The 24,123-nt window shown below is 41.5% G+C and overlaps 1 protein-coding gene across 4 annotated transcripts in view; it reads left to right on the top strand.

The window, feature by feature from the left end:
• The window catches only part of LOC149444794 (triple functional domain protein), a 455,657-nt gene that overhangs the window by 31,370 nt on the left and 400,164 nt on the right, over positions 1–24,123 (top strand). For all 4 annotated transcript variants that reach the window (XM_089654527.1, XM_089654524.1, XM_089654525.1 and 1 more), the window contains exon 2: positions 9,033–9,107. In XM_089654527.1, the coding sequence (XP_089510653.1) occupies positions 9,033–9,107 (75 nt within the window). The remainder of the gene's footprint in view (positions 1–9,032; positions 9,108–24,123) is intronic.

A 24,123-nucleotide genomic window follows, 5' to 3' on the forward strand; every position in this document is an offset into this window, starting at 1 on the left:
TGATGGATCCCAGTTAAGTATAAAGGGGTAAGGGTTCATGCAAAGAACACAGGGTAAGACACCTTGAGGCTTTAGAACCACTTTAAAGCATTCTTATTTTCCAGCATTTTTTTTTTTTTTTTACACCTACCTTAGACTTTTGAACAGTACTCTATATTTTTTACGTGGATAATGTCAAGTTTTCTACGCATATATGATTGTTTAATCTGTATTCGTATCCATTTGATTGTTATATAGTAGAAAGGAGATTTCTGTTTATAATTGCTGCCGTTAATTTGGCTTCAGAAATATGTTGTTGAAATACATATTTGGCTTCTGTGTTCCTATTGTTACCTAGCGCCGTGCTTTATGCGATTTCAGTTGGCTTAATTAGTTTCATTGTGTGTGTGTGTGTGTGTGTGTGTGTGTGTGTGTGTGTGTGTGTGTATTATTAGTTTGTATAATATGTACTATATTGCCAAAAGTATTGGGATGCCTGCCTTTACACGCACATGAACTTTAATGGCATCCTAGTCTTAGTCTGTCATGTTCAATATTGAGTTGGCCCACTCTTTGCAGCTATAACAGCTTCAACTCTTCTGGGAAGGCTTTCCACAAGGTTTAGGAGTGTGTCTATGGGAACATTTGACCATTCTTCCCGAAGTATATTTGTGAGGTCAGGCACTGATGTTGTACGAGAAGGCCTGGCTTGCAGTCTCCACTCTAATTCATCCCAAAGGTATCGGGTTGAGGTCAGGACTCTGTGCTGGCCAGTCAAGTTCCTCCACCCCTAACTCACTCATCCATGTCTTTATGGACCTTGCTTTGTGCACTGCTGCGCAGTCATGTTGCAACTGGAAGGGGCCATCCCCAAACTGTTCCCATAAAGTTGGGAGAATGAAATTGTTCAAAACACTTTGGTATGCTGACACCTTAAAAGTTCCCTTCTCTGGAACTAAGGGGCCAAGCCCAATCCCTGAAAAATAACCCCACACCATGATCCCCCCTCCGCCATACTTCACACTTGGCACAATGCAGTCAGGCAAGTACCGTTCTCTTGGCAATGGCCAAACCCAGACACTCCATCGGATTGCCGGACAGAGAAGCATGATTCGTCTATCCAGAGAACACGTCTCCACTGCTCTAGAGTCCAGTGGTGGTGTGCTTTGCACCTGACGCTTTGCATTGCACTTTGTGATGTAAGGCTTGGATGCAGCTACTCGGCCATGGAAACCCATTCCATGAAGCGCTCTACGACCTGTTATGCTAATCTGAAGGCCACACAAAATTTGGAGGTCTTCAGCTATTGACTCGGAGGACAGTTGGCGACTTCTGCGCACTGTGTGCTTCAGCACGCGTTGACCCCGATAGGTACTTGATCTTATACACCTGTGGCCTTGGATGTGACCGGAACACCTGAACCCAATGATTTGGGTGGGGAGGGGTGTCCCAATACTTTTGGCAATATCCACTTCCTCAAATTAAACCTTTCCAAAACTGAGCTCCTAATTTTCCCCCCAGCTTGCGCCCCCCCCCCCTCCATCACGACCAACAACGCCATCATCAGTCCCACCCCGCAAGCCAAAGTCCTAGGTGTCACTCTAGACTCAAGTCTGTCCTTCCAACCCCATGTCCAATCATTGGCAAACTCATGCAGACTCCACCTCCGCAACATCTCCAAAATACGTCCGTTCCTAACCCCAGACATTACTAAACTCATTCACTCCCTTATTATCTCACGACTCGACTACTGCAACTCCCTCCTCACCGGCCTACCTCATCACAGACTATCCCCGCTTCAGTCTATCTTGAACTCAGTGGCCAGACTCATCCACCTTACCAACCTCTCCGCATCTGCAACCTCCCCTCTGTCATTCCCTCCATTGGCTTCCGATTGCCCAACGCATTAAATTCAAACTTCTAACATTGATGTACAAAGCCATTCATAACACTGCCCCAAACTACCTCACCGACCTGATACACAAATACCACCCAACCCGTAATCTTCGCTCCTCACAAGACCTCCTACTTTCTAGCTCCCTGGTCTCCTCCTCCCACGCCCGACTGCAGGACTTCTCCAGGACTTTCCCCATCCTCTGGAACTCGCTACCCCAATCCATCAGACTGTCACCTTCCCTCTTCACCTTTTAGGCGCACCCTGAAAACCCATCTCTTCAGGGAAGCCTACCCCACCTTCACCTAACAGCCGATCTCCTCCACTCCTCCCACCACTCCATCCCCCACAGCCACTTCCTCCTGTACCACTATCTCCTCCCTCCTAGATTGTAAGCTCGAAAGAGCAGGGCCTTCGAACCTCTCGTATATTGTTTGTTGCTGTATTGTCTCATGTACTGTCCCCCACTATATTGTACAGCACTGAGCAAGCTTTTTGGCGCTATATAAACACTGTATAATAATATTATAGTGTGTGTGTGTGTGTGTATTCATTTTATAAATGCCATGTTGATATTGGGTGTCCATACTTTTGAAGAAGTTCCACACACGAACAAGACTCCTCAGCTTGAACCCACCCCTTTTTGTGACATCATCACATAGTTTTCGATGAAATCCCCCATGAGCCTGGTCTGCAGCAGTTTTTTTTTTTTTTTTTTTTTTTTTTTTTTTTTTGTACATGTGCCGATTTAGATATTCTTTTGTGTATCTCTTTGCAATAAAGTTCTACAGGGAGCATTAGATTTGTTTTGTTTTTGTGTTTTGACTGAGGGAAATGCCTCTATGATATAGGAAACAGGAAGCAATGAGCATACATCCAGTTTCCTCTGGAACACATTTGATCACACTGATCTTGTGTGATCAAAGGCTTTTAAGAGCAGAGGAGGGATCTGGGGTCTTATTGACCCCAGATCTCTTTATAAAGAGCACCTGTCACTGCCTGTTGCTGTCATGAGATGTTTACATTCCTTGTGACAGCAATAAAAGTGATCCAAAAAGAAAAAAAAAAAATTTAAGTGTTTAAAATAATAAATAATTTCAATCGGCCCACACATGTAATGTATCACTGAGAACGTCAGATAATGGGCAGTAATTCTAGCACCAGACCCCCTCTGTAAATCTAAGGTGGTAACCTGTAGAGGCTTAAAGCATCTCCTATGGATAGTAAAATTTAAGTTGTTTGTTTGCCGCTGCAGGGGCGTGCACAGTTTTAAAGCGTGCCATGTTTATCTATTTATTCAGCATAATATTGTCTTTTATATTATACAAAAAAAATGGATTTAGTTTTTTTTTTTGTTTGCATTAAAATTCAAAAAGGTGTATTCCCCCCCCCCCCTCCCAAAAAAAACCCCAAAACGTGCAAATAGTGTTACATAAAAAATTGCAAAACCACCAATTTATTCTCTAGGGCCTCTGCTTTAAAAGAACAAAAAAAAGTGCGTGTGTTCTAAGAAATTTTCTAGCAGTTTGTCGCCATACACCCCCTTTTCGTTTTTAAAAGCACCTCTGCCTAATAAATACGAAAAAACAAACAAAAAAAACCCTCAACCCTTCATCTTTTCCATCCTGGCAAAAATTATAATTTTTTTTTTTTAATAAGGACAAGTAGATTGTCGTGAGGGACAAGTACAGTGGATATGAAAAATCTACACACCCCTGTTAAAATGTCAGGTTTCTGTGATGTAAAAAAATTAGACAAAGATAAATAATTTCAGAACTTTTTACACCTTTTTAATGTAACCTATAAACTGTACAACTCAATTGAACAAACTAAAATAATATGGTTGCATAAGTGTGCACACCCTTAAACTAATACTTTGTTGAAGCACCTTTTGAATTTATTACAGCACCTCAGTCTTTTTGGGTATGAGTCTATCAGCATGGCACATCTTGACTTTGCAATATTTGCCCACTCTTCCTTGCAAAAACACTCCAAATCTGTCCGATTGTGAGGGCATCTCCTGTGCAGAGCCCTCTTCGGATCACCCCACAGATTTTCGATCGAATTCAGGTCTAGGCTCACTTTAATCTTCTTCTGGTGAAGCCATTACTTTGTTGATTTGGATGTGTGCTTTGGGTCGTTGTCATGCTGAAAGATGAAGTTCCTCTTCATGTTCCGCTTTCTATCAGAAGCCTGAAGGTTTTGTGTCAATATTGACTGGTATTTGGAACTGTTCATAATTCCCTCTACCTTGACTTAGGCCCCAGTTGAAGCTGAAGGAAAAACAGCCCTAAAGCATGATGCTGCCACCACCATGCTTCACTGTGGGTATGGTGTTCTTTTGGTAATGTGCAGTGTTGTGTTCGCGCCAAACATATCTTTTGGAATTATGGCTAAAAAGTTCAACCTTGGTTTCATTAGACCATAACACATTTTTTCCATATGCTTTTGGGAGACTTCAGATGTGGTTTTTGTTTTTTTTTTTGTTTTTTTTGCAAAATTTAACTGGGCTTGGATGTTTTTCCACTCTACCCCATAGCTCGATTTTAGGAGGGACATCCAATTCTTGGTAATATCACTGTTGCGTCATATTTTCTCCACTTGATGACTGTCTTCACTGTGTTCCATGGTATATCTAATGCCTTGGAAATTCTTTTGTACCCTTCTCCTGACTGATACCATTTAACATTGAGATTCCCTCTGATGCTTTGGAAGCTCTCTGTGGACCATGGCTTTTGCTGTAGGATGCGACTAAGAAAATGTCAGGAAAGACCTACTAAAACAACTGAACTTTATTTACGGTTAATCAGAGGCACTTTAAATGATAGCAGTTGTGTACTGACTCCTATTTAACATGATTCTGAATGTGATTGCTTAATTCTGAACACAGCTACATCCCCAGTTATAAAAGGGGTGTGCACACTTCTGCAACCAAATTATTTTAGTTTTTTATGTTTACTCACCACAAAAAAAAAAAATTTCAGTTTTGTTTCTCAATTGAGTTCTACAGTTTATAGGTCACATTAAAGGTGGAAAAAGTGCTGAAATTATTTATTTTTGTCTAATTTTGTTACATCATAGAAATCTGACATTTTAACGGGTGTGTAGAGTTTTTATATCCACTGTAGATTGGAACCCCAATTTAGTCCCTTGGACAAGTAGTTTTTAAAAAATATCCACACCCCTGGACCTCCTATAGCATAAAGGTCAATGTCTTCAGGGACCAGATTATAGATCAGTGTGGAATTGGGAAAACCAGTTTTGTGTGTCCACTTATTTTTTCATTGGAAATAATTACTTTTGTTTTTTCGCTTACCTTTTTGACACATTGGGGTTGATTTACTAAAACTGGAGAGCAGAAAATCTGGTTCAGCTGTTCATGATATTAACTGATTGGCTAACTTGAGCTTGTTCAGTTAGCATGGTAGCTGGTTTCTATGCAGAACGGCACCAGATTTAGAACACTCCAGTTTTAGTAAATCGACCCCATTGGAATTTGTGTTGATTGTGTGTTTTTTTTTTTTTTTTTTTTTAATTGATCATTGGACATCTATTGTATGCAATTTCCTCAAAGTATTTTTTAAGGTAATATACATGTTCTTTTCAGTTAGTGGAGATCAGTGAACAGATGTATGTTGGTCCCTGTAACGTACATGTGACATGATGTAACGTACATGTGACATAAATGTACAGATTTGAGTAGATAAGATGGCAATATGTAATCGTAACCGTAGGTGCATTCTATTGTTATGAAAGATGTATTCAGTCATGTATTCAGTCATAGGCACTCAGACAGAGGGTCATCAATTAGCTCATCAGTTAGAGTCTGAAAAGCCAGCTTCCTCTGGATGTGACACCTAAGTGCTAATGAGGTTTTGTCACCTTCTAGTAAAACTGGTTTAAAGCAAATGGCTGGATACATTTTGGCTTCATGACAGCAAGGGGTCTCAGATCTGTATGGGGAGCTAAAAGTGTCTACATACATCAAAGGGGTATCTCTCATAAAAGCTGAAATATTAGTTGCAGAGAGATGGAAATGCTTCCTTCCAATAGTGCACGTTGTGTGCCACACCAACGTATGAAAACCATATTTGTGGTTTAGGTAGAATGCCAGGAAAATGCAGGAAATGGTTAGGTGGTGCTGGAGTGTGACAGTTGAACAGTGTTTGGTACTCCACAAATAAAAATAAAAACAAACGAGCACTGGGTTAATGGTAGTGTGGATGAATAGCTGCCAGCATAGAGAGGGGAACCTCCAGTAAAAATGTGTAAAAGTATAAATATGCAGCGCTAAAAACAATATGTATTCAGCAACCGTGATAATAAATATAAATGGGTAATAAATAAACATATGAAACCAAAATACAGTGGTGTTAAACCACGCTGAAGAGCAAAAAGAACAGTCTCGTGTAAATCCTGAAAAAGTGCATATAGTGACAATTGTGATCAAGTCAAAATAAAGTCATATAGTGCAAAACTCCATGACTCCTGTGGCTGTGGGAAGTAGGTATACAGTCAGGTCCATAAATATTGGGACATGGACACAATTCTAACATTTTGGCTCTATACACCACCACAATGGATTTGAAATGAAATGAACAAGATTTGCTTTAACTGCAGACTGTCAACTTTAATTTGAGGGTATTTACATCCAAATCAGGTGAACGGTGTAGGAATTACAACAGTTTGCATATGTGCCTCCCACTTGTTAAGGGACCAAAAGTAATGGGACAGGATAATAATCATAAATTAAACTTTCACTTTTTAATACTTGGTTGCAAATCCTTTGCAGTCATTTACAGCCTGAAGTCTGGAACGCATAGACATCACCAGACGTTGGGTTTCATCCCTGGTGGTGCTCTGCCAGGCCTCTACTGCAACGGTCTTCAGTTCCTGCTTGTTCTTGGGGCATTTTCCCTTTAGTTTTGTCTTCAGCAAGTGAAATGCATGCTCAATCGGATTCAGGTTAGATGATTGAGTTGGCCATTGCATAACATTGCACTTCTTTCCCTTAAAAACCTCTTTGGTTGCTTTTGCAGTATGCTTTGGGTCATTGTCCATCTGCACTGTGAAGCGGCGTCCAATGAGTTGTGAAGCATTTGGCTGAATATGAGCAGATAATATTGCCCAAAACACTTCAGAATTCATCCTGCTGCTTTTGTCAGCAGTCACATCATCAATAAATACAAGAGAACCAGTTCCATTGGCAGCCATACATGCCCACGCCATGACACTACCACCACCATGCTTCACTGATGAGGTGGTATGCTTAGGATCATGAGCAGTTCCTTTCCTTCTCCATACTCTTCTCTTCCCATCACTCTGGTACAAGTTGATCTTGGTCTCATCTGTCCATAGGATGTTGTTCCAGAACTGTGAAGGCTTTTTTAGATGTCGTTTGGCAAACTAATCTGGCCTTCCCGTTTTTGAGGCTCACCAATGGTTTACATCTTGTGGTGAACCCTCTGTATTCACTCTAGTGAAGTCTTCTCTTGATTGTTGACTTTGACACATACACCTACCTCCTGGAGAGTGTTCTTGATCTGGCCAACTGTTGTGAAGGTTGATTTCTTCACCAGGGAAAGAATTCTTCGGTCATCCACCACAGTTGTTTTCCGTGGTCTTCCGGGTCTTTTGGTGTTGCTGAGCTCACCGGTGCCTTCCTTCTTTTTAAGAATGTTCCAAACAGTTGTTTTGGCCACGCCTAATGTTTTTGCTATCTCTCTGATGGGTTTGTTTTGTTTTTTTCAGCCTAATGATGGCTTGCTTCACTGATAGTGACAGCTCTTTGGATCTCATCTTGAGAGTCGACAGCAACAGATTCCAAATGCAAATAGCACACTTGAAATGAACTCTGGACCTTTTATCTGCTCATTGTAATTGGGATAATGAGGGAATAACACACACCTGGCCATGGAACAGCTGAGAAGCCAATTGTCCCATTACTTTTGGTCCCTTAACAAGTGGGAGGCACATAGGCAAACTGTTGTAATTCCTACACCGTTCACCTGATTTGGATGTAAATACCCTCAAATTAAAGCTGACAGTCTGCAGTTAAAGCACATCTTGTTCGTTTCATTTCAAATCCATTGTGGTGGTGTATAGAGCCAAAAATGTTAGAATTGTGTTGACGTCCCAATATTTATGGACCTGACTGTATATTGCACTAACCAGATAGCGCAATCACTTGCGCATTGGAGTGTATAAGACCTACTCCTAGGTGCTCAGGATCTGGAAACACTGCAAACGGATGAAGTCATCAGGGCAGAAGCAACCACCAGGTGTCATGCATCCAGGACAGGTTACCAGTATCCAGCCATACAGGTCTCAGCCACCAGGGGGATTGTGCACATATGCATACATCAGGTCAGGAAAGAAACTTCAAAAAAGGGGGGGGGAATTTAAAAATCCAAGATGGCCACCGGCCGTTCATAAGGGCCGTGCGGTGTGCTAGTAATGGTTAGGGGCACCTCTCTAACGCGTTTCGTGTACACACTCTTTATCCCCCCCCTTTTTTGAAGGTTCTTTCAATTAGTATCACAGAGAATCCTTCACTGGCACCATCAATTTCTTTAAATTTCGAGCTAGCCATAAAATCTTCTCTGTTGCAAGTGGCAGTGCTGTAAATTTTCTGAATATATCTCACATGACTATGTTCTGGTATATTTCTTAAATGGTACCACCTCTGTACACATTGCTGCTTTCTATGCCATTATAGTGCTGCTTTCTATGCCATTATATTGCTGCTTTATACGTTTTGCATACTTAAATGAATTGTGAAACTGGGCCCGCAGGTAGTGGAGCTTGAGAAACATGTTGGGGGCGTGGGCCACTACCAGGGGTTTGTGAAAGGTGTACAACCACTCAGTTTGATTTCATCTGACAGTTGGCATGCACAGTTAAGATAGGGCAGTTAATAGAGGTTTGGCTGTAATTCTGACATTTCAGAAAGCTATAAAAGTGTTAAAATCACTGCATTAAATGAACTTAATTGTATAAGGCCTTTCCAACCAGGTATATTTTAAGTGGGTGGTGACCTGATGATGCACACAGTGTATAGACTTCTTTCACCACACACTTGTTCACACAAAGCCCAAAAGCATTATTTTTCAGAAAGAAAGGATGGGTTAATCCTAATTTTTTTTTTTCTTTCCCTTAGGTCATCAAAGAAACGATGGTTTGAAAGCTGTGGAAGTATTGCCTATTTTAAAAGAAAAAGTTGCATACCTGTCTGGTAAGTGTTGTGTTTTTTTTTTTTTTTTTTAATTTTATTTTTTTGGCACAATGTTTTCTGTTGTATTTAACATGCAGATTTCTGTTTTATACTTACAAAATGTGTTAACCACTTGTCCTCCTCCTGAGGATTTATCCGCCTCCCTGACCAGGCCATTTTGTTGCGCTATGGTGCTGCATTAATCTGACAATTGCATAGTCATGCAATGCTGCACCCAAATTAAATTTGCGTCTCCCCCCCCCCCCCCCCCCCTTCGAAAATTGAGTTTTCTTTCAGTGGTTTTTGATAGCCTGTGCAGTTTTTACTTTTTGCGCTATAAAAAAAGACTGACAATTTTGAGGGAAAAAAAACATTTTTGTCTTTTTGCTATTAAACATGTCCAGTAAAAAAAATTCATTGAATTTTGTCATACATTTAGGCCAAAATGTATTCTGCTATATGTCTTTGCTGAAAAAAAAAAAATCCCAACGTGTAAAATAATTGGTTTACGTGAAAGCTATAGCGTTTACAAATGGCGGTATATATATTGGGATTTTTTTTTTTTATATAGTTTTTTTTATTTTTACTAGTAATGGCGGCGATGAGCGACACTGGGGGGACACTGGACTGCGGCAGGCGTTCTGACACTGGGGGGAACTAACTTGGTGTCACTGACATCCCCAGTGACACCAATACAGTGATCAGTGCTAAAAGAAAAAGCACTGACACTGTACTAATGGCAGAAAGGGGTTAACATGAGGGGCAATGAAAGGGTTAACACTGCTTTTTCACAGTAAGCTTTATGTGTATTGTTCACTGTAATCATGTAAATCTATGTAAACAATACAGTTCTCCATGTCAGCTCGTGATCACTGCTTTAGGTGGCTGTGCTGGGCAGTGGCCCAGCACAGCCACCTAAAGCAGTGATCACGAGCTGACATGTAGAACTGTATTGTTTACATAGAGTTCTCCCCGTCGGAGATGGACAGCCATCCAAAGCAGTGTGATTACAGTGAAGCACACATAAACATGTGTAATAGCAAAAAGTTAAAAATATTGTTTTTGTGGTTTTCACAAAATTGTTAGTTTTTTTTTTTTTCTTTATAGCGCAAAAAATAACCGCACAGGCAATCAAATACCACTGCGTAATTGTATCACCTGGTCAGGAAGGGGGGTAAATCCCCAGGAGGGCAAGAAGTTAAATTGCACTTGTGTCAATGTTACTGAAATTTACATATTCTTAACAAGCATCAAAACAAGCCCTCATACACCTCTGTAGCTGCTTGTACTGTGAAGTAATACATTCTAAAAGATCATGAAAAATTACGATAAGGACTAAAGTCTGGTTTCAATACCATTTCAGTCATTACCATTCAGTCATTATTTGCAAATCTCAAACCTATAATAAAAATAGTTGAATATAACAGAAAATAGAAAACATAGCAAATGTTTAAACTGAGAAAATATACAATTTTAAAGAAAAAAAAAGGTAAATTTTAAATTGATGGCAGCAACACGTCAAAAATGTTGGGAAGGGGCAACAAATAGCTGACAAAGTAAGGCTGGCCATACACTATGCAATTTTCTGCCAAATTTCCTTTAGATTTACCTTCAACTATGTAGTGCAAGGACCTGCTTAATAATGACCTCATATTATATGGTTTTTGGCAAATCTAAAGCAAAATTCTCAAGAAAATTGTATAATGTATGGCCAGCCTAAGTGATACTAAACGCTGGAAGTACATTTTGCCACAAATTAGGTTAACTGGCAACAGGTGAGTAACATGACTGAGTATAAAAGGGGCATTGAATGCAGGCCATACATGCGTTGGATTCTGAACAAATTTTCTTTAGAAAATTGGATATTTTGTGCATTTTGTAATCTGATGTTGTCACCATTGATTTCCAAATTCAACCAACCAAGCCTTTAATTTCACTTCATGTTGCTACAGAAAAATTTTTTATGGCCAAGGATTTTCTTTTCTTTCCAGGTCACAGCTCATGCTCCTTTCTTTTTCAATTACATTTCTTGCATGATTCTTCCATCATTGATTAGAAATTTAGTTCTTTTTTCAAAAAGTTTCCAACATGCCTAATCACTCAAATTTGATGGTTGCTCGAAAATCGGCCATTGCTGTGGCCCACTAATGGTGCAAAATTTTAATGAAAATTCTTCGGAAAACATTTTCAAAAGAAAATTCTTTCGGAACTCAACCCATGTATGGCCCGCTTTAGAGAGTCCACAGTGTCTCAGGAGTAAAGATGGGTAGAGGTTCAGCTGCATCTAAACTTGTGGACTGCATCTAAACAATTTATAAATAACGTTCCTCAGCGTAATATTGTAAATTTATTAGGTACACCTGTTCAATTGCTTGGTAACACAAATCACTAATCAGCCAATCACATGGCAGCAACTCAATGCATTTAGACATGTAGACGTGGTGAAGACTACTTGCTGACGTTCAAACCGAGCATCCGAATGGGGAAGAAAGGGGATTTAAGTGTCTTTGCACGTTGTGTGGTTGTCGGTGCCAGACTGGCTGCTCTGAGTATTTAAAAAAAAATACTGATCTACTGGGATTTTCACGCACAACCATTTCTAGGGATTACAGAGAATGGTCTGAAAAAGAGAAAACATCCAGTGAGTGGCAGTTGTGTGGATGAAAATGCCTTGTTGATGTCAGAGGACAATGGTCAGACTAGTTTGAAATAATAGAAAAGGCAACAGTAACTCCTGTCAATATAGACCAAAATCTCTGAAGAATATTTCCAACACCTTGTTGAATCTATGCCACGAAGAATTAAGGCAGTTCTGAAGGCAAAAGGGGGTCCAACCCGGTACTAGCAAGGTGTACCCAATAAAGTGGCCGGTGAGTGTACATGTCCATACTTGCTCTCTGCAGTAGAATTGCACAGAATGGGCCCCGAACCTCCACGGGACCACTTGTGCGGGCTCACTCCTGTGCCCCACTGTTGCGTCCATTGGCACAGACCACCCGCACCCTCGTCACTAGCTTTGATTGACATCAGTGAGAGCTCATGGCTGCTGCTGCCTCAGCAAAGCTTGTGGGGATGGAGTAGAGCTACACATTGCTGGATTGTATGAGGGCTTAGGTAAGTAAAAGGGGGGGGGGGGGGTGAGGGGCCAATACCAATGCCTAAACATTTTTTACCTTAATGCAAGGAATGCATTAAGGTAAAATAATATTTAGGCTTTGGAACCACTTTAAATATATTACCTATAATACATAATAAAAGATTCTGAGAATCTGAAGAAATCTCTGTATAAGGGACAAGGACAAAATGCAATATTCGATTTCCTTTTGATTTTTTTTTTTTTTTTGACCTGCAGACAGCATTGCTTTAAAACCAGACTTAATTCTGTGATGACTATCACTGCATGGACTCGGGAATACTGCCAGAAATCACTGTATGTGAACACAGTTTGCTATGCCATCCAAGCGTTAACACCCTATCATGCAAATAAGCAGCCATGTCTGAGCATATCCAGAAATTAAGTTGTCTTTTTTTGGCCAAAGCTCATTTAAAATGGTCTGTTGCAAAGTGGAAAACTGTTCTGTGGTCCAGCGAATCAAAATTTTGACATTCTTTTTGGCAACCATGGGCGCCGTGTCCTCTGGACTAATGAGGTGTGAGACCTTCTGCTTGTTGCCGTTCAGTTAAAAAGCCTGTATCTGATAGTATAGGAGTGCATTAGTGCATATGGGAATGGGCAGCTTGTGCATCTAGAAAGGCATCATCAATGCTAAAAGATTATTTCCAGGTTTTAGATCCGCATATGCTCCCATCCAGATGATGTGGTTTCAGGGAAGGCCTTGCATATTTTAGCAGGACTATGCTAAAGTGCATACTGTATCTATGACAACAGCATGGCTTTGTGGTAGAGTGCGGGTGCTTGAGTGACCTTCCTGCAGTGCAGACATTTTAATAAAATATTTTGGTTCCTCTTGACACGAAAACATTCCTCTTCCAAAACTGCAGCAGCTGGTATCATCAGTTCCCAGATGTTTAGAGTGTTGTTAAAAGAAGAGGGGATGGTACACTGTGGTAGGCATGGCCCTGTCCCGACTTTTTTGAGATGTGGTGTTATCAATTTAAAAATTACCTTATTTATTTTTTAAATGATACATTTTCTCAGTTTAAACAGCTGATATATGTTCTAATTTCTATTGCAGATAAAATATGGATTTATGAGATTGACACATCATTGCATTCTGTTTATGTAGATTTTACACAATATCACAACTTTTTTGGAATTGGGGTTGATAGAGGGATGGCAGGCTGCCAATATAATAGAAAATGAAAATTAAATTTTCATTTGCCTTTTTGAGGGCGAACAAAGTGCTTTAAATGCTTATTCAGAAAATATAAACACCTAAATATGCACAGTCTGGACACAGGTTCACGTTAAATGCTATGCCTCATCCCCACCAATCAACAGTTCCAAGTCAAAACCAGGTGGGCAGTAGATGTGTTTCAGAATATGGTAACCCATGAAAATATTTAGGTCTCATGTACCCAGGGTGTTTAGCCCTGGTGCAAGGTGCTCTGGTGTTTAGCTTCAGGCAGGGGCCATAGGTGTCCTATTCAGCCCTGTTGCTGGCAGTTGGAAGGACACCCAGCAGTATGAACATTTAGCGAAGAATGCACCTAAGGACGAATGTGTGGAGCAGACGTGTTGCATTTCGGGCATTCATTCCTGGGTGCATACTGCCCTAAATGCATCTGCCATGCAGGCTGTTGCCACGGGGCTGGATGGGGGACACCTGTGCCTTCTGTCTGCTGCTAAATGCCAGAGCCTCATGCACCAGGGCTACACACCTGATGTGCTTAGGGCCTTATTCATTAAAAGAAAAGAAGTAGGAAAACCCTGTGATTTAGTGATACTAAACAGTGAAGTGGTAATTGCCATAATTCAGTCATATAAATCTAACATATCATGCCCGTGTAATTTTTTTATTTTTTGCAGAGCTGTTGTGTGGTCACATGATCTTTCTTTGTTCTTTTGGCACCTGCAGGGAAAGATCCTTGGGGAGGGCCTTATATAACTCTGCTAATGTCTGCACTACAGTATGAATCTGTGTCTGCACAGCCCCGATTGGTGCTGTGCCAGTCACATGCCAAAAAAGTTTCTTAAGCGCAATGCAAATTAAATTACAAATATTGAAAAACTGTTCTATAAATCTTTATTGAACATCAAATGTTTTTTTTTTCTTCTGTGCATTACTATGGTGTAGTAGGCAGAGTCAAATATGATTGACACTAACTTTCATTTTGGCTAGCCAGCATCTGCGTCCAAGTCGTGTGTGTATATGTATGTATGTATGTATGTATGTATGTATGTATATGTATGTATGTATGTATGTGTGATAGATAGAGATAGAGAGAGATATATATATATATATATATATATATATATATATATATATATATATATATATATATTAACAAAACGGAGTGCTTTATTAACACCAAATACACGTGACCGCATGAAAGCAGACCTGGTACAATACCAAAGCAATCGTCAGAGAATATAGAGAAAGAGAGAGAACACACAGTAAACCACAACCGTCCACTCGTGTGATATGCCGAGTGGATAAACAAAAGTAGAATTTGCAATCCCACATAGTCATAGTGGAAAGAGGAGGGAGGGGAGGATGAATGAGGAAAGGGATGGGGATAGACTGGAGGAAGGAGAAAGAAGGGGGGTGAACGGGAAGGCAAAAAAAACCCACCCGAAGCAGTACAATAGTACAGTCCACCTAGTTCTCTTCATCCACATCCATCAGTAAACCAATCCGTACTGATCAGACATCCAAGGAGCCCAAACTTTATCATATTTCCAAGGACAACCCCAGTTAATATAGGTAAGCTCCTACATTGGCAGCAATTTATATTTGATATATTTAATACTGATTAATATTATAACTGATTACATTCGCTAAGAAACTCTCTAAATCGGCATACTATATCTTCCCCCCCCCCCTCCCCCATAGTGTTTACAGGGATGTGCAGTTCATATCGCCTGATGCCCGGGACATGCAGTGCCGGGTAGGTAGCTTTTATTTATTTATTTTTTTGCCTTTAGCCCTGCTACGGGCAAGCAGCAGGGCTTACCTGTCAGGTGAAAGCATTCAGGCAGCGCTGCCACCCCATTGCTTCCACACAGCCCACAGTGCCAGGCTCTCCCCCCTGCCCGCTATAATATCACAGGCTTCACTTGCCCATCTGTGGGCCCGGGACTTGTTCAGTGGGTACTGACAGGATGTGGTATATGGGAGGGAGGAGAGCGGACATATCCGCTCCCCCTCCCATTCTTGTCCTGACCCGAAAGTGATGTGATGTCACTTCCGGGTCCCCGTTTGACAGATTCCCGGTCACTGAGGCCAGGAAAGAATGTAATGCGATGCGAAGTGCACTGTATTATATTCAGGGGAGCACAGGGGAGATATCCAGGGTCTTGTAGACCCTGGATGTCTCAAGAAAGAGAACTTGTCACCAAAAAATAATCACATAAGGGACTTTGTCTCCTATGTGTTTAAAAAAAAAAAAAAAAATAAAGTAGAAAAAAAATTATTTTTTTTAAATGGAAGTTACACTCAAGCATATATTCTCCCCCCCCCCCCCAAATTTTTCAAGGTCCCCACCCCCACATATGTATGCACGCACAAACGTAAAAGCACATGCTGGGGCACGACACATGAAAATGTCGATTGCGTTACATATTGCTGCGCATGCCAGAATGAGAGCAATAATTCTTCCGTAACGCTAAACTGATGACCTATAAGAGGCTTTAAGAGCGCCACCTATAGAAAATATAAGGTACTAAAGTTTGTTGCCAGTTTCACAAGCGCACACAAATTTAAAGTTTGACATGTTGGATAGCTATTTACTCGATGTAAAAAATTATATATTTTATAAAAAATTGGATAATTTTATTGCTTTTTGTCCTCTAAAATTAACTTAAGTGTATTTGTTACTGAAATTTTGCGTTTCCTAGACCTTTGTGATGATATTGTGTGACATAAAAAATTTAAACATCTGCTATTTTATTCTCTAGAATCTCTGATTTCAGAAAATATATAATGCTGGGGTTTTTGTGTAATCTTCAGTTCTTAAATTGGCTCAAAATCGGCTCTGGAAGCAAAATGGATAAAGGATAAGACCAACACTCCCCTTTCCTGACTAGCACCCAATCGGTGCTCATTACACTGCACGGTCTCTCTCCTCCTTGCTAGTCCCCGGGGGGCCCCTTTTTGTTTTTAAAAGCCCCAGACATGAATTAAAGCAGATTTAAATACAGTTTTGGTTAAAATGTATGTATGGTGTGTTTTTTTTTTTTTCCTTCATCAGGACAAGTAGATTGTCATGAGGGACAAGTAGATTGAGGCACCGATTTAGTCCCTGGACAAGTAGTTTTTTTTTCAAAAATTTCCACACACCTGTGTTTAGCAATAGGAGGACATGAACTGAGGGGAGTGTCATTTACCACTGTGTATACGCCCACATGTGTGACTCTATAGTCATATTGGCTGCACAGACAAGAAAAAAGGAAATGAAGAGCTTAGAAGGAATTGAAACTGGAGCAAGCTCAGTAGGTAACAGGCTGAAGCCCTCTGTTGGCTGACATCACAGAGCCGGTCCGAGCTCTAAAAAGATCCCGACCAAATGTTTGGGATCCACCCAGAATTCTGGACTGGCACCTGGCTCAGTCTCTCAGCGATCCGCTAAGAGCCTGCGCTAGCACCTCCTGCCTGGTGCTCCAGTGAGCGCTGGAAGGGCAGAGCATAGAGCTGGTGAGTGATGGTCACTGACTTTCTGCTCACAGAATGCTGGGAACTGAGTGATCAGTGGTCTTTGCTCAATTCTCAGTGCTGAGCTGACAGTGGGCAGATGCAACATCAGATCGATGCTGCATCCACCTAGGTGAGTATAAATGTCTTTTTTTTTTCTTCTTCTAAATCCTGAACGTCTCTTTTAAGGACATAAAGGGCATTATACTTTAAGGAAAAAAAATTACCTGTGATGTCAGTACTGGAAGAAACCTGCTCTAAGAGATGCATGAAAGCTGTCATTGTTACCTTCCTTATGAAAATGTTAGTTACTTGGCTATCTCTGGCCTCAGCACCTTCTGCGTCAAGCACGTGAAGAACATCTGAGCTCTTAATCTGCTAATTTATTCTGGGACATTGACTTAAACTATTGCAGCTTGTGGATCAGTATCACAGCCATGAAGCTAGCATTTCCAAAATGGGAATTCAACACAGGTTGTCTGTACAGGTTTTGTTAAAGTGAAACTAAAGTTTGAAAAACAAAATTTACCAGACTTCTTAGGTCTGTTCAGCCAAAAAACGTTACCTGTACACTGTGTTGGTTTGCATGTGCAGTACAGTGTACAGTCATGGCCATTCCCAGAATCTGTATGGTGCTGAGAAATGTAACCCTTATATTAACATTCCACTTTATAATAGAAAAATGTCCCTACGTATACAAACTGCCACTCAAGTTTATTAAAATTAAATTTTCAGTCACAAATTAACCCCCTTAGCAGTATCTCAAGTGCATATTGGACTACCTTCAGCCAATGGTACATCCTTGACGCCCAGTAGTTCATGGATAAGATCTCTTTTAAGCATTTTTAGTTAACAGCCTTGCTGTCCCTGCCTGTGTTTGTTCAACCAGGGCAGAGATGGTAATAATGAGATAATAAAGGAAAATGAAGGTAAAAACAAAACAAAAATGACAATGTATGAATGTTAATCTGTAAATATAAAAGTGTAAATAATGTATAAATGTAATTAAAAAACTAAAACTATAGTAGTAGCAGGGGAGAAAATGGCTTTCTCCGGACCAGTGTTTGGCTCTCGGCACTATCAAGAGTCATGTCACAGTCCTGTCTTGTTTCAGAGACTATTGGCTTCTCCTTGATTATGACCTAATCTGAAGCTGCTGCCACCAGCTGTATCTCTATGATAATACATAGCCTCAAGATCCCAAGTTCATAAACTGTCTCACTTTGGAGATCTGATAATATGACCATACACAGTCTCCTGGCCTCAGACTCAAGAACTGTACTTTGGTGTGAGTTAGCTTTTCCTTTTCCTCCTTTGTGGCCTACAGGAGACCCTGTTGTTGGGACTGCTGGAGACCCCAAACATGATGCCACCACTGACACACTGCTCATGGCTTGTCATACTATGGTTTTTGATATTATAGGTCAAGATGCACAGGTGCAGCCTTAACCTGGCCCACTATCACGTACCTGGTGATGGAGGCCAATGGAAAGAGGGCTTCCCTTGCGGCTAAGTTCCGGACTCCCCTGAGAGTGGGACAGTGGGAGTCAGGCCCAAAGTTGCACAGGTCGCCTGTAGGAGTGCTGATTGGTGGTCCACTCAGGAGCACAGCTGGTGCACGGGAATAGGTCTGCAGACTGGAGGCGCCTGTGCGTGGTATGCAAGCCTTCCGGGATTTGGATGTTTGCTGGTTAGTCAGTTCGAGCCAAGGTCAGGTACCTGGTGGGGAACAGAACAGACTTGGTCAGGTGGGATAGCCGAGGTCATACACGGAGGAGCGAGAGAGAGAGTATCCTTTAGCCAAGCCTAGGTCAGATCAGGGGTTCAGTAGAGCAGACAGGTCGAAGTACAAGCCTGGTCGCAATCAGAAAGTCACAGGAAACAGGAACAAACCACGGGGAGCTAGAGATCATCCAGCAACCAGAGGAAGTGATGAGTCTCCTTATAAAGGCCGTCTGGCGCCAGACTGAGGCTGATGTGTCCTTCTGCGTCCTTCTCTGTAGAGTATTGGCAGAAACGCCAGAACTCCTGCTGTGGACAGGACCCTGACACCCACCCTCAATTCATATACTCAGTACTATTATTCTCAAATGCAATTGCTTGCTGTTGAAGTCAGGATTTGAATATGTTCTTAATTGCCCATTTTTGCAGTCTATACAGCGCAATCTTTTGTCATTTGATATCTGTACTATCTACATACATACATACACTACAGTTAGGTCCATATAGAGTATCTCACAGAAGTGAGTAAACCCTTCACTTTTTTGTAAATATTTTATTCTATCTTTTCATGTGACAACACTGAAGAAATTACACTTTGCTACAATGTAAAGTAGTGAGTGTACAGCTTGTATAACAGTGTAAATTTGCTGTCCCCTCAAAATAACAACACACAGCCATTAATGTCTAAACCGCTGGCAACAAAAGTGAGTACACCCCTGAGTGAAAATGTCTAAATTGGGCCCAAAGTGTCAATATTTTGTGTGGCCACCATTATTTTCCAGCTTCTGTCTGAGGATGCCCCAGAGATGCTCAATAGGATTTAGGTCTGGAGACATGCTTGTCCAGTACATCACCTTTACCCTCAGCTTTTTTTAGCAAGGCAGTGGTTGTCTTGGAGTTGTTTGGGGTCGTTGTCATGTTGGAATACTGCCCTGCAGCCCAGTCTCCGAAGGGAGAGGATCATGCTCTGCTTCAGTATATCACAATACATGTTTGCATTCATCGTTCCCTCAATATGAACTGTAGCTCCCCAGTGCCAGCAGCACTCATGCAGCCCCAGACCATGACACTCCTACCACCATGCTTGACTGTAGGCAAGACGCACTTGTCTTTGTACTCCTCACCTGGTTGCCGCCACACACGCTTGACATCATCTGAACCAAATAAGTGTATCTTGGTCTCATCAGATGGCAGGACATGGTTCCAGTAATCCATGTCCTTAGTCTGCTTGTCTTCAGCAAACTGTTTGCGGGCTTTCTTGTACATCATCTTTAGAAGAGGCTTCTTTCTGGGATGACAGCCATGCAGACCAATTTGATACACGTGCCCTCAACTTCTTTGGTCAACCATGGCGAGGCCTGTTCTGAGTGGAACCTGTCCTAGTAAACTGCTGTATTGTCTTGGCCACTGTGCTGCAGCTTAGTTTCATGGTCTTGGCAATCTTCTTATTGCCTGGGCCATCTTTATGTAGAGCAACAATTGTTTTTTTTTTTTTTTTTTTTTTTTTCAGATCCTCCAGAGAGTTCTTTGCCATGAGGTGCCATGTTGAACGTCCAGTGACCAGTATGAGTGAATAACACCAAATTTAACACACCTGCTCCCCATTCACACCTGAGACCGTGTAACACTAACGAGTCACATGACATCGAGGAGGGAAAATGGCTAATTCGTTTGGACATTGTCCCTTAGGGGTGTACTCACTTTTGTTGCCAGCGGTTTAGACATTAATGGCTGTGTGTTGTTATTTTGAGGGGACAGCAAATTTACACTGTTATACAAGCTGTACACTCACTACTTTACATCGTAGCAAAGTGTCATTTCTTCAGTGTTGTCACATGAAAAGATAGAATAAAATATTTACAAAAATGTGAGGGGTGTACTCACTGCTGTGAGATACTGTAAATTTGAACACAGGCACAATTTTAGTTATTTTCAGGTATTTACCAAAATGTATTCAAGCTATAGTTCTATAATGGATATTGGCTGAAAGTGCACACTCTCAGGATTAATTTAAGGGTATGTACATCCAAATTGGAGGAAGGGTTTTTTACAGCTCTTAAGAGTAGCCATCCCCCCTTTTGCAAGGGACCAAAAGTAATTGGACAGTTGAATCTAAAGCTGTTTCATGGCCAGGTGTGGGCTACTCCTTTGTTATTTCTTCATCAATTAAGCAGGTAAAAGGTCTGGAGTTGATTCTAAGTGTGTTATTTGCATTTGGAATCTATTGCTGTGAACCTACATAATGCGTTCAAAGGAGCTGTCCATGCAAGTGAAACAGGCCATTGTAAGGCTTCAAAAACGAAACAAATCAGAGAGATGGCAGCAACATTAGGAGTGGCCAAATCAACAGTTTGGTACATTCTGAGGAAAGAAGGCGGCACCGGTGAGCTCAGCAACATAAAAAGGCATGGATGTCCATAGAAGACAACAGTGGTGGATGATCGCAGGATCCTCTCTATAGTAAAGAAAAACCCATTCACAACATCCAGACAAGTGAAGGGCACTCTCTCCAGGAGGTGGGCGTATCATTGTCAAAGTCTACAATCAAGAGAAGACTTCACAAGAGCAAATACAGAGGGTTCACCACAAGGTGCAAACTATTCATAAGCCTGAAGAATAGAAAAGCAAGATTAGACTTTGCCAAAAAAAATCTAAAAAGCCAGACCAGTTCTGGAAAAGCATTCTTTGGACAGATGAGACTAAGATTAATCTGTACCAGAATGAGGGGAAGAAAAAAAAGTGTGGAGAAGGCTTGGAACAGCTCATGATCCAAAGCACACAACGTCATCTGTAAAACATGGTGGAGGCAGTGTGATGGCATGGGCATGCATGGCTTCCAGTGGCACTGGGTCATTGGTGTTTATTGATGATGTGACAGAAGCAGCCGGATGAATTCTACAGTGTTTAGAGATGTACTGTCAGCCCAGATTCAGCCAAATGCAGCCAAGTTGATTGGACGGCACTTCACAGTACAGATGGACAATAATCCAAAACACACTGCAAAAGCAACTCAGGAGCTTTTGAAGGAAAAGAAGTGGAATATTCTGCAATGGCCAAGTCAATCACCTGACCTCAACCCAATTTTGCATGCATTTCACTTGCTGAAGGCAAAACTAAAGGCGAAAAGACACACAAAGAACAACTGAAGACAGCTGCAGTTAGAGCCTGGCAAAGCATCAGAAAGAGGAAACCCAGTCTTTGGTAATGTCCTTGGGTTCCAGGCTTCAGGCAGTCATTGCCAGTAAAGGATTCTCAAAATATATTGGAAATTAACGTTTTATTTATGATTATATTCATTTGTCCAATTACATTTGAGCCCCTGAAAATGGAGGGACTGTGTAAAAAATGATTGCATTTCCTAAAATTTGTACTTTATTTTTATGGTCAACCTCTTGAATTAATGCTGAATGCACTTCAAATTCATTTGGATTGTTTCGTTTTAATTTATTCTGGTGGCATACAGAGCCAAAAGTATAAAAAATTGTGCCTGTGTCCAAATATATATGGACCCAACTGTGTAAATACACACACTTTTGCCAAAAGTATTGGGAAACCTGTCCAAATCATTGGATTCAGGTGTTCCAATCACCTCCATGGCCACAGGTGTATAAAATCAAGCACCTAGCCATGCAGACTGCTTCTACAAACATCTGTGAAAGAATGGGTTGCTCTCAGGAGCTCATTGAATTCAAGCGTGGTACCGTGATGGGTTGCCACCTGTGCAATAAGTCCATGCGTGAAATTTCCTTGCTACTAAATATTCCATGGCCAGCTGTTAGTAGTATAACAATGTGGAAGCAGCAAGGCACAACAGCAACTCGGCCTCGAAGTGGTATGTAACAGCGTATACCCAGAGATGGTCGAGGTTCAACCATTTTGGCTTCAACCTCCATCTTGGCAAAGGGGTTAACCATCCTGGCAAACATATTTCCCCTTCATTCTCCCCCTCCCTCTCTGTTCATAAGGACATCTGGTTGTGGGTCACTGGCAGGCTAGAGCCAGCAGGGAGCCCAGAGCTATAAAACACCTGAGTCGGGGCCTAGCTGTCCAAAGAACCTGTGCAATTTAACACCTCGTGTAAGATAAGGCAAGCTTTCCCAGGAGTTCACAGAACCTTCCCAGGAAACTTGATCAGATAACCTTTGTTAAAATCCATTTTTCCCCTATGTCTCATATCTTGGAATATGAGAGACTTGCATAAAAACTGGACATATCGTCAATTTGGCCACAAGAAGGTGAACAGTTTGGTAGGTCACTCGCATTGTCTCAAATACATAGGAAAACATAAAAGTAGATCGCGTGAACCATACAGTGTATAATTTCATAATTCAGATCTAATCAATCCTCAGACGTGTCTGCATAATAATCTACCCGCGGGTGGAATGTCACTTGTGCAGATGGAAAGTTATGGGCCATAATGAGTTATGGGAGATTTTGGCTCTAGTTGAGGTATCCACCCATACCTCCACGCCCTAAACGGGGTATTGGTCCCCTGCTGGGGACTACTAAATAGGCTGTCAGGCCTAAGAGTGGAAGTTGAAGACGTCTCCCATTTTAACATCAATACCACCTGGGGAGACCCGTACCATTTTGCTCTGAAACTTGGAACTGATCTGTGTTGAACTGTTTCTATAGGGCTTTATTGCAGTTTACGAATTCCTGCCTCTAAAGAGAACGCTACTGTTTGTTTAACCCTCTGTTATACAGACGATTACCTAGTGTTATAACTGATATCGCTGAGTTTCCTCTTTCTCTGTACAAACAGGAGGTGGTGGCAGTGTGAAGGGTTAATTGCGTAATTAACCTGACCCAGTAACAATCGCTCAGGCTGCCGGTACATCGATTGTGGTCCAATCAGCTGGAAAATTGTTGTACAGGGTGCAGCTGGGTGTGGCATTGTTACGCACGTGACATTGCGGTTTTAGATCGGCTAGTCCTCCGGTCACGAGTTTGGTCAGAAGGTCTGGGGTCTGAGGCCACGTTAAAGTGTGCAGACGTCGCCAACTTTCTGCAGAGTCAATAGCTAAAGACCTCCAAACTTTGTGTGGCCTTCAGATTAGCACAGCAATGGTGCATAGAGAGCTTCATGAAATGGGTTTCCATGGCTGAGCAGCTACATCCAAGCCTTACATCACCAAGTGCTATGCAAAGCGTCAGATACAGTAGTGTAAAGCACACTGCCACTAGACTCTAGAGCAGTGGAGACATGTTCTCTGGAGTGACGAATCACACTTCTCTGTCCAGCAATCTTATGGACCTGTCTGGGTTTGGCGGTTGCCAGGAAAACTACTTGCTTGACTGCATTGTGCCAAGTGTAAAGTTTGGTGGACGGGTTGTTTTTCAGGGGTTGGGCTTGGCCCCTTAGTTTCAGGGAAGGGAACTCTTAAGGCATTGGCATACTAAGACAATTTGGACAATTTCATGCTCCCAACTATGTGGGAACAGTTTGGGGATGACTGCTTTCTGTTCCAACATGACTGCACACCAGTGCACAAAGCAGG

The sequence above is a fragment of the Staurois parvus genome, unplaced genomic scaffold (genome assembly GCF_062004578.1).
Source record: "Staurois parvus isolate SC_StPar_1 unplaced genomic scaffold, SC_StPar_1.0 ptg000772l, whole genome shotgun sequence".
Lineage (NCBI taxonomy): Eukaryota > Metazoa > Chordata > Amphibia > Anura > Ranidae > Staurois > Staurois parvus.